Source organism: Sminthopsis crassicaudata, chromosome 2 (assembly GCF_048593235.1).
Source record: "Sminthopsis crassicaudata isolate SCR6 chromosome 2, ASM4859323v1, whole genome shotgun sequence".
Taxonomy (NCBI): domain Eukaryota; kingdom Metazoa; phylum Chordata; class Mammalia; order Dasyuromorphia; family Dasyuridae; genus Sminthopsis; species Sminthopsis crassicaudata.
Window position 1 is genome coordinate 542,920,238 of NC_133618.1, and position 15,573 is coordinate 542,935,810.

Here is a 15,573-nt window from a genome sequence, read left to right on the forward strand (position 1 = left end):
TGAATAGGAAGAATAAAAGATCTGTCTATCTAGAGTTGCAAAGTTAAGGCATCTAAATTCCTTAGTAGTTGCATTAAAAACCAAATAATTCCTAGGAAGCCTTAACAGGGATAATTTCCTTCCTTTTGAGTGTTATCCTCACTTCTATTCTTTGCCTACTAAACATAATGTTCTATCTTTGGCAGTTGCCCTCTACTCTTCAACATCTAGTGAATTACTAAAAAGATGGCTTCTCCTCGGGTCATCAAGTAAATCAAAAAAGAAAAACAGAGTTGAGATTAAATCTCTAATATACTGGAAGGGTTATGTTTGCTAAACATGAAGTTCTCCTATTACTGACCATAACCAGAATAGAAAAAGAATTCCAAAGCTTCTCTTGTCCCAGTGACCTTTTTCATTTTATTTAAACAAACTACAAGTTTTATTTATAATAGTCTCCTTACTCCTTCCTCAAAGAGGGACATACTGAAGCAAATTGACTTGAATTTTATAAAATAATCAGTTTTAATCTGGTGTTTAATTTCAAATACCAGAACGTAATATGTAGCAGATAGGAAACCTGACTGACAGTTCAATTCAATAAATAAGCATTTAGTTTTAGAGATAAAAAAAAAAAAAACAAAAATGAAAATAGTCCTAAAAAAAAGTCCCTGCCTTCAAGAAACTTACATTCTTTTGGAAGAAATGGCACGCCAGTTGACATATACCTGGTTAAGTCAATACAATATTCATGGTGTGTGCACATATACACACAACTGGATAAATCAAAGAAAGACCTTTTATAAGAGCTGGTATTTGAATCAAATTTTAAAGGAAACTTGGGATTCCAAGAGGAAGAGAGAAGGCAGGAAAGCATTGCAGACATGTTTGGGAAATAGCCTGTACAAAGGAATAAAGACTGGTAGTGTATATTATAATAGTATAGTTATATCACAAGAACAGAAAGTTGGCCAGTTTCACTGGGAATGCCTTAAAGTGATGTATGATCATTCTGAATCCAGATTGGGAAGGGCTTTAAATGTCAAATAGAAAAGTTTGTGATTTATCCTGATGGCAATAGGGGGCTAGTAAAATCCTTGAAGAGAGTGGCTTAACCAGCCCTTGCTTCAGAAATAACATTTTGGCAATTATTTGGAGGATGGATTGGGGAAAAGAGGGACTTAGTATACTGAGACAAATTAATCCTAAATCCATTCTGCCTCTGAGCAGCTATCAAACACTAGGACAAACTTCCCTAAAGCTGGAAAATAAGGAGATGACATACTTGGAGAACAGATCTGGCTAATGACAATCGCATATTCTGGGTACACTTGTCTGTAACTCCTTAAAACTGTGCCTTTTATTTATTTAGAATAGTCAGGAATTGGTTCATAGGATTATAGCTTTTGAGCTTTAAAAGACCTTAAATTCTGAATCTGTCCAACTTCTGCATTTAACAAATGAGAAAACTGAGGTTCAGAGAAATTCAGACTTGTCTGACATCCTATGGATATGTGTGGTAGAACTGAGATGTGCAGCATTGGGAAAAATTTTCATGGAGGAAATTTCAGCTTAACCATTGATAACAATGGTGCTCTGGAAATTATAATCATCCTATCATCGTAAAGGCTCACTAGACCCATAGACCCAGGACAGGTAGATGATACAGTGGATAGAGCACTGGGCCTGGAATTAAGGGGACTGGAGTTTAAAATCCAGCCTCAGGTATTTACTAGCAGCGTTACCCTGGAGAAATCACTTAACACTATTTGGCTCAGCTTTCTCATCTGTAAAATGAACTAGAGGAGGAAGTACCAAATCACTCTAATATCTTTGCCCAAAAAAACCCAAATGGAGTCAGAAAGAGTCAGACATAATTAGTCAACTAAACAGCGGTAATAAACCCATAGAAATTTTAAATGTATGACAACCTAGGCCATCTCAAAGTACCAGGGTTCCAGGGTTTCCTTTGCAGTTTAAACAGTGAGGAGGCAGAGGAGAGAGAAATTATTTTATTGTCTAAATGGAAGGGACAGGAAGTATCTAGTATAAGATGCTACTCAAGAGAGAAAAGGACGAGATGAACAATTCTTAGAGAAAGGGGAAAAAACAAGGCCTTGAACTTCATTGATTCCCTTTTGTTCTTTATTTATAGAAGCAAGATAGTGAACACCCTGAGACATTTTAGGTCACTGATATACCTTGGGATGCCTAAGCTCCAGGTGGAATTAGTTTCATCCCTTTGCCTTCCTTCTTTTATTCCCACTAAATTCTTTACATTTCATATGTCCCATAACTCTTCCTAGGGCCTTATTAATATATTATTCCCAGACTTGGCCCTACCCCATATCAATTCCTTTTATGAATGTTGGCAGCTCAATGAACACAACTAAAAAACAATTATATAACCCCCACTTATTAAAAATACAACAACAACAAAAAAACAGCTCACCTTCTGACCATCCTGATGAGGAAGAAACAGACAGAGAAATAAGATAGGCCATCATAATGATGGTATGGACATAATTCATTGTATTAAAGATTCCTCACTCCAAACACTGTGGTCTTGATCTGGAAGGGAGGATATTTACTGTTTAATCTATACAGCAGTGATCTTTGCACTTTCAGTTAGATAGATAAACAGAGCCTGGCCATCCTGTCTGCAATACCAGAACATGAACTAATCATTAATAAGTAAAACGAAGTTTCTAATATCTTCTTTCTAGAGCCTGAATACGTCACCACAGATGTCACTATTTATGTATATGCTTTTGAATGAATAGAAAGTGACAAAGTCCCTGCTGACCTTAAATAAATGACTTTCCTTTTCAAGGTGGAGGACTCTTATTAAGATTTTTTCCCCCTTTATAACAGATAGCAAAATTTTCAGCTTAAATCTTGCACTGATATCCACCAAATAGAAAAAGACTCAGGAGAAAGAATCCTGTGCTGTAAGATAGCTTACATGTAAGGATTTATGTAAGAACATCATCAAGAATTGCATAGGTTGAGAAAGTGTGGATGAATTGTTTTGTCAACTGGTAGTATGAATATCTACACAGATAAGATCACTGACCCAATGGAAAAGAATAATCTTAACCTGAAGTCTATGAAATTATTGGCTTACAATTTTTTATAACTATTTCATTATAACTAGTTTCCTTTGTAATCCTATCAATTATTATTCACTTAATCCAAAAGAGAAACTGAGTGTGAAGAGCAACTGAGAGATATAATTGTAGCTTTTTCTAAAAATAGGTATATCATATAGGTCAGCAGTTCTTAACATTTTTGTGTCATGGACCCCTTTGGTAGTCTGGTAAAGCCAATAGTCCCCTTCTTAGAATAATGTTTTTAAAAACATAAAACAAAATATATAGGAAATCTAAGTACATTGAATTACAGTCATCAAAATATTAACAAGTTCACAGACTCTGGATTAAGATTGTTTCATTTTATGTAATTTGAAGTCTCAAACTTAATAACTTTCTTTCTGAGCTCATAGTCTCACTGACATAGCTCAGTAAAAAGAAGGCATGGCAGAACTAATCCATGACCAAACTGGCATGTCACAACAGGACAGAGGTGGGGCTCACATTACCGTCATAAAAACGCAGTTGTATCTGGTTATAAATTATTCATTCCTATTCACAATTGAAAGATGTAACTTTCCATTCTGTTCCCATTTTTAATGGTTTGAATTTCTGTAGTTAGATTATATATACATTTAGAATGGAATAAAATTTTGGGATAAACTTATTTCCCCTTAAACCTCTTTCTGGTTTTCCCAACATTTTGTGTAGAATAGTTAATGTGGCAAACCATCTGTTTGTTATATTGGGTTTGTCAAACACTAGCTTAGTGTACAAGTTTGCTTTTAGGATTTGTTTTTCTAATCTATTCTATTGACATAGGCATTCCTAGGAAGTATATCTGGAGAGCTCAAGACAACCAATGATAATTTAATGCCATAGTGGTGGGATGTATTTAAAAAAAAAAAAAAAAAAAAAAAAGCAGGCTGTCCATATAATTTTTCATGTATGTGGCATGCATTCATATATATACATATATGAATGCACGCCACATTATATATATATGTATATACATATATATCTCTTATATATGTGTATATAATACATAGAACCTTTGACCAGCGGTCTTTCAGTTCACTCTTCCTAGCAACTTTCCACCCCTTTTCCTTCTTGGGAGCTCATTTTATTGCCTTATCTGATTGGCTTTGGCCATACTATAAATGAAAATTCCTAAGCTCAAGTGATCAAACAGCTTTTTGAGATGATGAGTGTGTGCCATAATGTCTGGGCTGTTTTATCTTTCTACCACAATTATACAATTCAGTTCAATGTTCATTGCATAATTCAATTTGCATATTATCTAATTCATCACTCCTTGAATAATTCAACTTGTATTATACATGTCAGAATGAGTAAAAAGATGTTATAGAAATGTTTTTCAAAAACTGCATTAGTCACATTATATGCCAAGATAAGGTCAAAATGGGTACATGATTCAGACATAGTGAAACCATAAGTAAATAAGGGGAGCAGAAATTTATGAACAAACAAGAGATAGGTAGCGTTATAAGATATATGATAAGTGTTATGAGATATAAAATGTATAATTTTATGACATTGAATTTAAAAGATTTTAAAATACAGACAAAACTGATGCAGCCAAGATTAGAAGGAAAGCAGAAAACAGAAGAAAAATTTTTTTACAAGTTTCTCTGATAAAAGAACTTACTTCTCAAAAATAGAGAGAACTGAGTCAAATTTGTAAGACTACAAGTCATTCTCCAATTGTTAAATGGTTGAAGAATGTGAACAGTTTTTGGGTTACAAAATTGAACCTATCTATAGTCATATAAAAAATAGTCTAAATTATTATTGATTAGAAAAATGAAAATTAAAATAATTCTGAGGTATTACTTCATGCCTATGCAGTTGGCTAATATGACAGAAAAAAATTACAGATGTAATAATGTACAAAGATCAATTGTGAATGATTTAGTTATTCTTAGCAATACAACAATCTAAAATAATTCTGAAGAACTTATGATGAAAAATGCTATCCACTTATATAAGAAAGAACCAATGAAGTTTGAATGAAGATCAAAGTATATTTTTAATTGCTAAATATTTATTGAATAATATTGTTCCATATATAAGATAATCGAAAACAAATAAAAGGGCAAACATTAATAATGGCAATTATGATACATTATTGCTGTTACTGTATAAAATGTCTTCTTGGTTCTGTTCATTTTTCTTTGAATCAGTTTGTGTCTTTCCAGGTTTTTCTGAAATCTCATTTCTTATAGTACAAATAGTATTCTATCATGTACCATATGCTACAATTTGTTCAGTCATTCCTCAATTGATAGGCATCACCTCAATTTCCAATTCTTTCTTACCACAAAAGAGATTATATTTATACAAATATATATATGCATGCAAATTGGTCTTTTTCCCTTTTCTTTGACCTCTTGGAATACAAACCTAATAGTGATATTGCTGGATCAAAAATGAACTTTATTATAGCCCTTTAGGCTTCAAATTACTCCCAGAATGCTTGGATCCTTCACCAATTTGACAGTAGTTTCCCAGTTTTCCTACATCCCCTCCAACATCTGCCTAAACTATTAATTGTTCTGGTTATTTTTTCATTGTCCAATTCCACAAATTGGTATATTGATATAAACAGCTCCTCTAACATTTATTATTTCCTTTTTTGCCAACTTTTCTAAGTGGTATCTCAGAGTTATTTTGATTTTCATTTTTCTAATTATTGGTGATTTAGAACATTTTTTGATATGACTTGATTGTTTGGACTTCTTTCTTGGAAAACTATAAAAAAATATCCCTCTCTCTTGTTTGTTCTTTAGGGTTTTCTAAATAAACTATTATAGATATTGAAAATGTGGATAATTTCAATTCTTTTTTTGCCAATGCTTTAATTTCTTTTCTTTTTCTTATTGTTTTAGCTAGCATTTCTAAAACTATATAAAATAATAATAAAGACACCAAAAATGCTTCTTCTTCAATTTAACTGAGAAGACTTTCCATGTTTCTTCAAATAATATTAACTCTTGGTTTTAGATAAAAGCATTTGATCATAGTAATGAAATGTTTTTCCATTACTAGTGTTTTAATGTATTATATATTTAAGCTTTTTCTGAATCTATTGCTATAAATATGTGGTTTAATCATTAACATGATTATCTATGCTGTTTTCCTAATGTTTAATCATCCTTGAATCTATGGAATAAATCTAAATTATTCATATGAATAATTTCAAATTAGGTTGATATATATTTCTTGTTCTCTATTTTATCTTCTCCTCATTTACGTATCAGGAACAGATGTGCCTCATAAAGAATTTTTTCTCTTGAATTTATTGATATATATTTCCTATTTTATTAATTGGATATGCCCAATTTTGATTACATAAAATTGCAAGTAGCAGTTATGATAATATTCCTATTTTTGTGTGAATTCATTAGTTTCAATTTTTATTTTAGAAATTTTGTTTTCTTCTTTCTTTGTTTTCATTAAATTGACTAATGGTTTGTTGATTTGATTAATAGTTGTTTTATATTTGAATAAAATTTTATGTTCAATTTCATTTGTTTCTTTGATTTCAAAATCCTTTACTTGGGATTATTAACTGGTTAATTTCCTAAATTTACATGCTCAGTTTATTAGTTCTCTCTCTTTCTCATTTGTTAACATTTTCAAAAATACATATTTCTCTTCTAAAAACGGTATTAGTTGGAACACTCAACTCACTATATTACCATCTCCTTTCCCAATTCCCCACCTGATCCACACTATGGGATTATGCCATATGGAAGACTAATTTATAAATGAGGTCCTCCTTTAACTTCTCTCTCTTAGGTGAAAGACACTGAATCCAAGCTTGCTGTACAGGTCATTTTTGGCAAGATGCCAATGTGGTTAGCCCATTCCACAAGCAAATACCTCCATTTCATTAGTAGAAAGTTTAACACATATTTTCTGGGCATATTTTCTGTTTCTTGTCATTTTCTTCCACATAATTGTTCATTGTTTTTATGGTTTATTTCTTGAATCATTGTTTTGAATATTGTTACTTAGACTACATTTAGTCCTGTATTTTTTCATGTTTCTTTTATTGCTTACTATTTCTAATATAATAATTAGAGTCTGTAAGGGATAAATCAGTATTTTTATCTTTTTATGCCTTAGCCATTATTAATTTTAGTAAAGATACAAGGGATGCTAAAAAATGAAGGATACACGTTTATACTTCCTTTTAACAATCACCCCAGGTCTAACAAATCTAGTTTACCCCACGTTCTTTTCTGATCTATTATTTTCTACCTTTCTTTTATATTTATTGAGTTCCAAAAGGGAATATTATAATCACCTGCAGTTATTGCCTAGTTATCAAGATATTTTTACATTTAATTTTCCCTTCAAGTACAAAGTACTAAGTCATTTGGTTCATAACTCTCTATTTGGTTAATAATGAGAAATCAAAACCTAACTTTGATCTGCCTAGAGTATAGTAAATGTACCCTTTATCTACCTGTAGGTCAAATCAGTAGAGGCAGATTGAACTCATAAGTGAGAATCAAACAAACCTCAAGAGAGAGAGAACTGAATTCATATTTCTTTTTAATTACAAACCTACCTACAATACGCAAAACCAAAAATACAGTCCATATAAAAGGAAATAAATAATAAATTTAGTACTGGAAAATAAATTCCGTGACATCTCACTATGTTACTATCTCCCTTCCTAATTTCCCATCTGGTCCACACTATTGGGAATATACCTTATGCAAAACAAATTTATAAATGAGATCCTCCTTTTTACTTCTCTCTCTTAGGTAAAGTCTGATATAGACATTGAATCCAAGCTTGCTCCAGGTTATTCTTGGCAAGATGCCAATGTGGTTAACCCATTCACAAACAGACATCCCCTAGTTACCATCATTAGTAGGAAGTTTAATGCAAGTTAACATCAAACCAAAGGTCACAGGTGGTCAACAGATGGATACAACTAGTGGGAATAATAAATAGTTCGAATCCCCAGAGCATAATTAAAAAACAACAAACCTCTGTCCTTTCTCATTATGTGTGGCTATCGTATAAGTAGTTGTTAAGCTTGTTTCCCTTAATGAAATTCTATGATATTAATTCTGTTGTAGTGCTACTTTAGGTCCTTATAATTTGTTTTACTTATAATAATAATCTGGTTCTAATCTGCTCCCATAAATATTTCGTCCAACTGCCAATCTAAGTCTATTTTACCTTTATTATTATCTCTTTTTAAAACATATACTTCCCTTGCCTGGATAAGCGATAGTAATGTTCAGTATTCCATCATCCCAATCCCCTTCTATTATCACATCTCTTTGTTTAAATTTGCAATAACTCATTCCAAGAAATAGTCAGTCTTCCTCCTTCCTTATGTCTTTCCCTTTTAATGCCTCCTCTCTCCCTCTCATTTTGTTTGAATGATCTCCACCAATGGCAACTAATTTCAAGAACTACCAATTGGAATATTTTTCCTTTCTCCTTTTTTTTTCCTCCCCTAGGATTCTTTTATGATTGTCACAAATGGTTGTACTGATGGATTCACGCATAAATGTTATCTTTATTTTCTCAATGGTCTTTAGATAAAACTTCTAAGAGATATTATCTTTGTGTCTTTATATATGTAAACAGTGATTTTTTTTTTTCCCCAGACTGCATGGACAAGATAGAGGCAGAGAGACATAGTGAATAGATAAACAGCCTTGCAGTCCAGAAGACCTCAGTTCAAGTGCTGTCTTCAACACATATTAGTTATGTGGCCATTTAACATTTCAATGCCACAGATATCTCTAGGAACATATGTTACAGATGAGTTTTTGTCTCTACTGCCGAAGAAAGTTTTCATGGTGGTAGTTTCCCATACCAATAAAATCATAAGTCTCCTAGACCAAAAAAAAAAAAAAAAAAAAAAAAAAAAAAAAAAAAAGTCCTTTATTGAGTTTAAATTTGTTTGGTTTGGTGAATTTGCATACCAAGTTCCCTGTGTACTTTTGGTTTCTTCAGTTAGGAATGATTAAATTTCTTCCCTTCCACTAGAAATTTATCTTTAAAGATAGTCACCTTCACATGATATGCTATTTTTGGTCACAAATCAATTTCTTTTGCTTTTTAGAATGCAGTATTTTGACTTTTATATTATTCCTTGTGGCTGATAAATACATGGTCTTGTGTGATTTTCACCATTTTTCTTTAATATGTGAAAGACCTCATAGTGTCTACTTTAAGGAATTTTTCTTTAATGGTAAGGCTCCAACTTGCGTAAAGAAATCTAAGGTTGCCCAAAGAGTTATATTACTTCCTTGGGATGTTATTAAAGAATTGTATGACCAAAACCACAAGAAGCATTTATTAACTTCTATCCATCTGCCAGACATTGTAGTAAGTAATGAAGATACAAAGGAAAGCAAGGAGCTAACATTTTAATGCAGAAAACAACCCTCAAAAAATTGAGTATATATCAGATATATAAGGGGCAAGTTGGAGGCAATCTCAGATAGAAGACACTAGTATTGAAGGGGACTAAGAAGTTCTTTGTAGAAAGTAGGATTTGAATTGAAATTTGAAGGTAGTCAAGGAAACTACAACTTGGATGTAAGAAGGGAATGTATCCTAAGCACAGGAGAAAGTGAATGAAAAGAAGTCAGGAGATAAAGTGTTCTGGTAAGAAGGCCAGAATCTTTGAATCATAGGGTATGTGGATGGCAAGCAGAGAAGATGTGCTAGTCATATGATAAGAGCAAAGTTTAACTGTTGGACCACCCGTGTGTTTCAGTGTTATTCTAAAATTTCAAGAAAACTCAGCATTTTGGGTGGGCTCCCTCTGGATTATTTATAGGAGGATATTGATAAGAACCACATAGAATGGACATAGAATACTGATGGATTTTTATCAATATCTTTGAAAAGAGTCCCCAAATTAATAAGATTACATATTTATCAAAATATCTGTTTTAAAAATAGACTCTTATTAGTATTTTTTAACTTTTATATCACCTAATATCCCCTTCCAGCCCTTTCCTGCCCTGTGCCATCCCTTAGACAAGGCATTTTTTAAAAAGAGGAATACGAGAAGAAAGTTATCAAAACAAATCAGTTCATTGAAAAATTCTGATGTTATATTTCTTTTTTAAAATAATCTTTTTGTTGTTTTTGTTTTATTTACTTTTGGGTAAGACAATTGGAGTTAAGTACTTGGTGTTATATTTCTGCAAAGGAGTGGGGGAAAGTGCCTTCTTTGGAGCTTGGTCATTATAATTTCACAACATTCAATTACAGTTATGTTATATTTGTTGTCGTAGTTACATTAATATAGTCACCATGTATACTATTTTCCTGGTTCTAGTTTTTTATTTTGTATTTCTGTGCTTTTTTATATTCATCATATTTATCCTTTCTTACATAACAGTAATGTTCCATAATATTTATGAACTATAATTTATTAGGCCATTCCTCAACTAATGAGCATCTATTTTGTTTCCAATCCTTTGCTACCACAAGAAAAAAAAATCAGCTATAAATATTTTGGCTTACATGAACCTTCTTTTTTGTCAACAATATCCCTGGGGTGTATGCCCAACAGTGAAATCTGTGTCAAAGGGTATGAACATTTTAGTTATTTTCTTTGCATTACAAAGGTGTTGTGCTAATCCACAATTCCATCAACAGTACATAAATATGTATGTCTTTCCACAACTCTGCCCACATTGATTATTCCCATCTTTTGTCATCTTTGACATTTTGGGGTATAAAGGGAAACCTAAGGTTATTTTGATTTGCATTTTTTTAGTTATTCAGAGCATTTTTCATTAAGCTATTGTTAATTTTCTATTCTTCCATTGAGAACTACTTAGATATTCAGTCAACAAGCACTGGAATAAATGCTTGAAATCAACAAAAATTGTAATAACAATTGGAATCAATCAACAAGCATTTATTAAGCACTGACACCTCCTGTACTCAATCTCCTCTCACTGTGTCAAACATCTTTACTTTCCTGTTTATGTCCTTGCCCAATGTCTTTGATTAGAAAGACATGGAACAAGATAATTTCTATTATATTTTTAAGGAATCTTGAATAATTATGATGTAATGATAGGAGACTGTTGGAATAAAACTTTTATGGTAGCATTTTGTTCCACTAGGTTAAATATATTTTTAATATATTAATCATCAAATAATGAGCACAGAGAGAAATTGTAGTTTACATATTTCAGTCAATTTTGTGAAGGCAAAGATGCAATCTACTGTAGAACATCCCTAGCAAAACCTGCCTGTTTCCTATTAATACCTTCATCATATATGTTCTCAGTGTGTATAGATGATTCCCATAAAAATTTTATGTGGATGGAAAAATAGGCATAAAGGTCAGTAGTGAATACAAATGACTTTCTTTGTTCTCAACTCTTTATTTAGTTGCAAATTTTTTCTAGCTGCTTTGGAAATAGAGAGGTAGGCAATGCTCATTTAAAAATCTTTTTTCTTCATTTTTGTCAATAATAATTCTCCCAAAACTTTTGTTACAATTTTTGAAAATCCTTCCTCTTAAAACCTCAAGTTCAGATCTTGAATATTCTGAATACAGATTTCTCCAAAATATATACTGCCCAAAGTATTTATTATCATGCTTTCAATGATGAATGATAATTTTTAGGCAGAGAAGTGGCCTAAGATTAGTGGCTTTGGGGTCATTTAATTGATTAGGATTCTTCTAAGAATCTCACTTTCTCTACCTATGAAACATAATTTAGTTGCTTTGGGCTTTAAGATTTATAGTTGAACTCTGTTTTATTAATTGTAATTAATTGGATTATTATAATTATTATTTGTGATCTGTTTTATTAATTGGAAACAGGAGTACTGAAAGTAGGGACTTCTATATTTGAAAGAATTATGAGCCAGCTTTGTATTTCAAAGCTGTATTTCAGCTACAATTTCAAATCTCAAAATCAGAATAAAGAGGTCAGTTTATCTAAAGTTGAGATTTGAGTAAATTTTAGTAGATTATACAAACATGAACATGATTTATTTCTTAGATGGTTGTAGATAAAGCACAGCTTGAAATAATGTCTACATTTTAAAATATTAATATATGCAAAAGATCTGGTAATTGAGATCAGGAAATTCCTTCTACTATTGGATCAGACTATGATTTAGGCCTGAGAAATTGCTTGAGGCTACAATTGTTTAAAAGATCTGTCTAAATTCACACAGTTAATACGTAGCAGAGAAGGTATTTGAACCCAGGACTTCCAGATTACAAGTCCAGTAACTATTGACTACAATAGGCTGCCTTCACTGATTCTATTTAGTAAAAGAAATTATGGAGACTTTATTTACTTGCCAAATTGAACTGGGCTAATGATTATTCTCTCACAAGAGAGTTTTAAACAAAGGGCAATTACACTTTTGGTTTGTAGCTGCCCTGTATACCAGAGAAGTGGCCTGGAAAACCTGAGCATATTTGACATCATTATCATAGCACCATCCTTAATCTGCTGAGGAACATTTATTAAGGCTGTTATATGAAGCACAAATACTACCATTTCTTCCCCCCTCCCTTTAATTTAGCTGTGATCATGATTCAAACCAAATCTTACTTCTAAAGAAACAAGGGGTTAGAAACTACTCTCAGTCATGATTCTTCTACTATATGTAAAAGCAGATTATACACATTTTAATCTTCAAATGTCAGTAAAATTATACTTAAATCACATTAAGAACAGGGAGCATTGAATCTGCTCAGACCTAAGTGTCACAGCCTTTACACTTCTGGACCATTTCAGGAGTATACTTTATGGAGTACTGAGATGAAGGGGAGTTCATGGTCCATCTATCATCACTGCTGGCTCAATCAGCCAAAGCTCACAGCAACATTGTTAATTAATTATTAGAACCTGGAATGCTTGCAAAGGCAACACCGAGTTCCAGCCTGATCCCAAGTCCCATAATCTATGTCACTGAGATGAAGGGGCTCCCAGGAATTCACATCTGGAGTTAGTGTCTACAGAGCTGGCAATGCTCAATGAGTTGTGTGATCCTGGCAAATCCCTTAAAACATGAAAAGGAACCAGCATTTATTTATTAAGTATCTACCATGTTCTAGGCACTGTGTTAAGTGCTTTACTAACATTATTGCATTTGGGAGATAGGTGCTATTATTATCCCCATTTTACAGATAGGGAAACAGGTATATAACGGTAAGTTACTTGCCCAAGATCACATAGCTAATATTTGAGGCTGGATTTGAACTCAGGTCTTCTTGACTCCAGGACCAGTTCCTTATCTACTATGATATCTTGATGCTTCTACTACTTCACTACTCCTTAAAGTGCTATTAATAGCTATGTGGCTAGCTATTAATCCCAGCTCACTCATTCTCTGTACTGTTCCACCTTCTTAGCTGTTTCTCCACCTCAGGATGACTTTTGGGGCCTGCTCTCTTGATGGTCAGACCTTGGCTGGGATTGTCTTTTCTTGACAATCCCCACTTAATCTCTCCCTATTAGAATGTAAGCTTCTCCCTGATCTGGTCCTGCCTTTTTGGAACCATGCCTAAAAAATTATTAAACTGTGGCTATTCTTTGCTGCAGAAGGAAATGGCAAGACACTCTTGATACCTTTGCCAAGAAAACCCTCTAAGTGGTCACAAAGAGTCAGACACAACTCTAAACAACAAAAACTTTTTGATCTGGAGATACCTCTACTAGGCCTGTATACCAAAAGATCAAAAAAGAGGGAAAAAACCCATATGTGCAAAAATAATTAAAGCAGCTCTTTTTATAGTGAAAAACATTAGAAACTATAAGGAAATGCCCATGAATTGGAGAAAATTATATACAGACTTGATAGAATACTATTATACTGTTAGAAATGATAAAGAGGATACTATAATCATATATAAATACTATAATAATACTATAATCAAAGTGAAGTGAATAGAATTCACTTCAGGAGAATAATTTCTACATCATAAACACAAATGACTTGAAAAATTTACTTATGAAGTCTGATCAACATAATGATTAACCACAATTCCAGAGGACCTAAGATGCAATGCACCTCCAGAGAGATAGATGAAAGATTTAGAATGCAAATTAAAGCATATAGAAGGGTGGGAGAGGATAGTTATTGTAGGGATTTATTTTGCTTGACTACATAGTGGGTTGTTTTTTAGTTTTCTCAGTATTTGGGTGGTGGTGGCAGAGAATTTGGGGCCCAAAATACCATTTAATTAAAAGAAATGTCAATTTACAGAATAGGGATGATCTTGTTTTCTAGTATTTGCATTCCCATTACTTAGCAAATGCTTAATAAATGCTCTATTTATTTACCCACCTACTTGTCCTCAATTAGAAAGTGAGGGATGGGGGACAGAGCATCTTATGTCCAAGGATAACAAGATTTCATTTCATTTTATCATCTGTTTTAGACATAAAAATTACAGCACAAACGAAGGAAGCACTTTGAACTTGTGGATCCTTAAGACACTACTCAGAATTCGAGAATGGTAATGTCTGGAGGATGTAGCTTAGAATTTTTGCAGGGTTGGTATTGACCTCATTATGGTTTGTTTAGACTACTGAGCACAGAATGAATAGTCATGGAGCTGAGAAATCAAGAGAATGAGAAGGAAAGAAGAAACAAGAATCATTGGGGGATGAAGAAAGAAAATTAAAAGTCTGAATTACAAGCTATGATATTCAAAATTGGATATTAATTTATGCTGACAAAATACTCTCGACTCACAGAATTCCAGATTAACCCTGGTAGCAGAGGCATCTATGATGTGAAGGGTCCAGTAGCTCTCTGGGCATATTAGATTGTTCTTGGCTGGAGTTGCCCTCCAAAACATTGAATCCTTCTGGGGCTTCCCTGATGGCAATCACATGACCAATGATTCCCTTTGACTATCTCCAAAGATCCTATCTGTCATGATCCTATCATTCCTTTTCACTTTGTGGCAACTCATTAAAACTGGTCATATATTTAATCAAGATGATGTCATTCTGGTGCAGATGTTCTTAGAACTTCCTCCTCCTCTTTTTTTTTTTTTTTTTTTAATAGTGGGGATATTCTTTTCCAAAAGCTCATATTTTAGTTAACAGGCTATTCCAATTCTTTCCCTTTTCACTATCATAAAAATTTTATGTGGTTTTTATTAGCTTAAAAGGGAAATTGACAGATTATTTACCTGTTCCCTTTCTATCTGGAATAACACAAAATCATCTTAGAGAGATAGACATCTACTAAAGAAAAGGGAATGCATCATTTCTTTTTTTTTTTTTTCTTACCCTGACTTTTTTTTTTTTTACACATAAGATCTAAGAAGGAAGGCATATGAACAGCCTGTGAAATTTGCTAGGGTCCTTTGGGACTCATTTACCTCACTCTACTAAGCCAACAACATCTTTACAATTTAAAATCAAGGTAAGGTATGCTCCTCAGGGTGAATTGGACCCCAGCCCAGGATTTAACTATTCATGCTTCTAATTAA

The 15,573-nt window shown here is 32.8% G+C and overlaps 1 protein-coding gene across 2 annotated transcripts in view; it reads right to left on the bottom strand.

Moving 5' to 3' along the window:
• LOC141558132 (inter-alpha-trypsin inhibitor-like) overlaps nt 1-14,950 on the bottom strand; it is a 98,805-nt gene extending 83,855 nt beyond the window's left edge. The window contains exon 1 of one of the 2 annotated variants that reach the window (XM_074294882.1): nt 14,826-14,950. Coding sequence is in view for 1 of the 2 variants with exons in the window: in XM_074294881.1 (XP_074150982.1) it covers nt 2,432-2,510 (79 nt within the window). In the remaining variant the exon portion in view is untranslated. Of the gene's footprint in view, nt 1-2,431; nt 2,522-14,825 lie in introns of those variants that run through there. The other variant, XM_074294881.1, reaches the window with a different exon arrangement.
• Nucleotides 14,951-15,573: the final 623 nt, after the last annotated feature.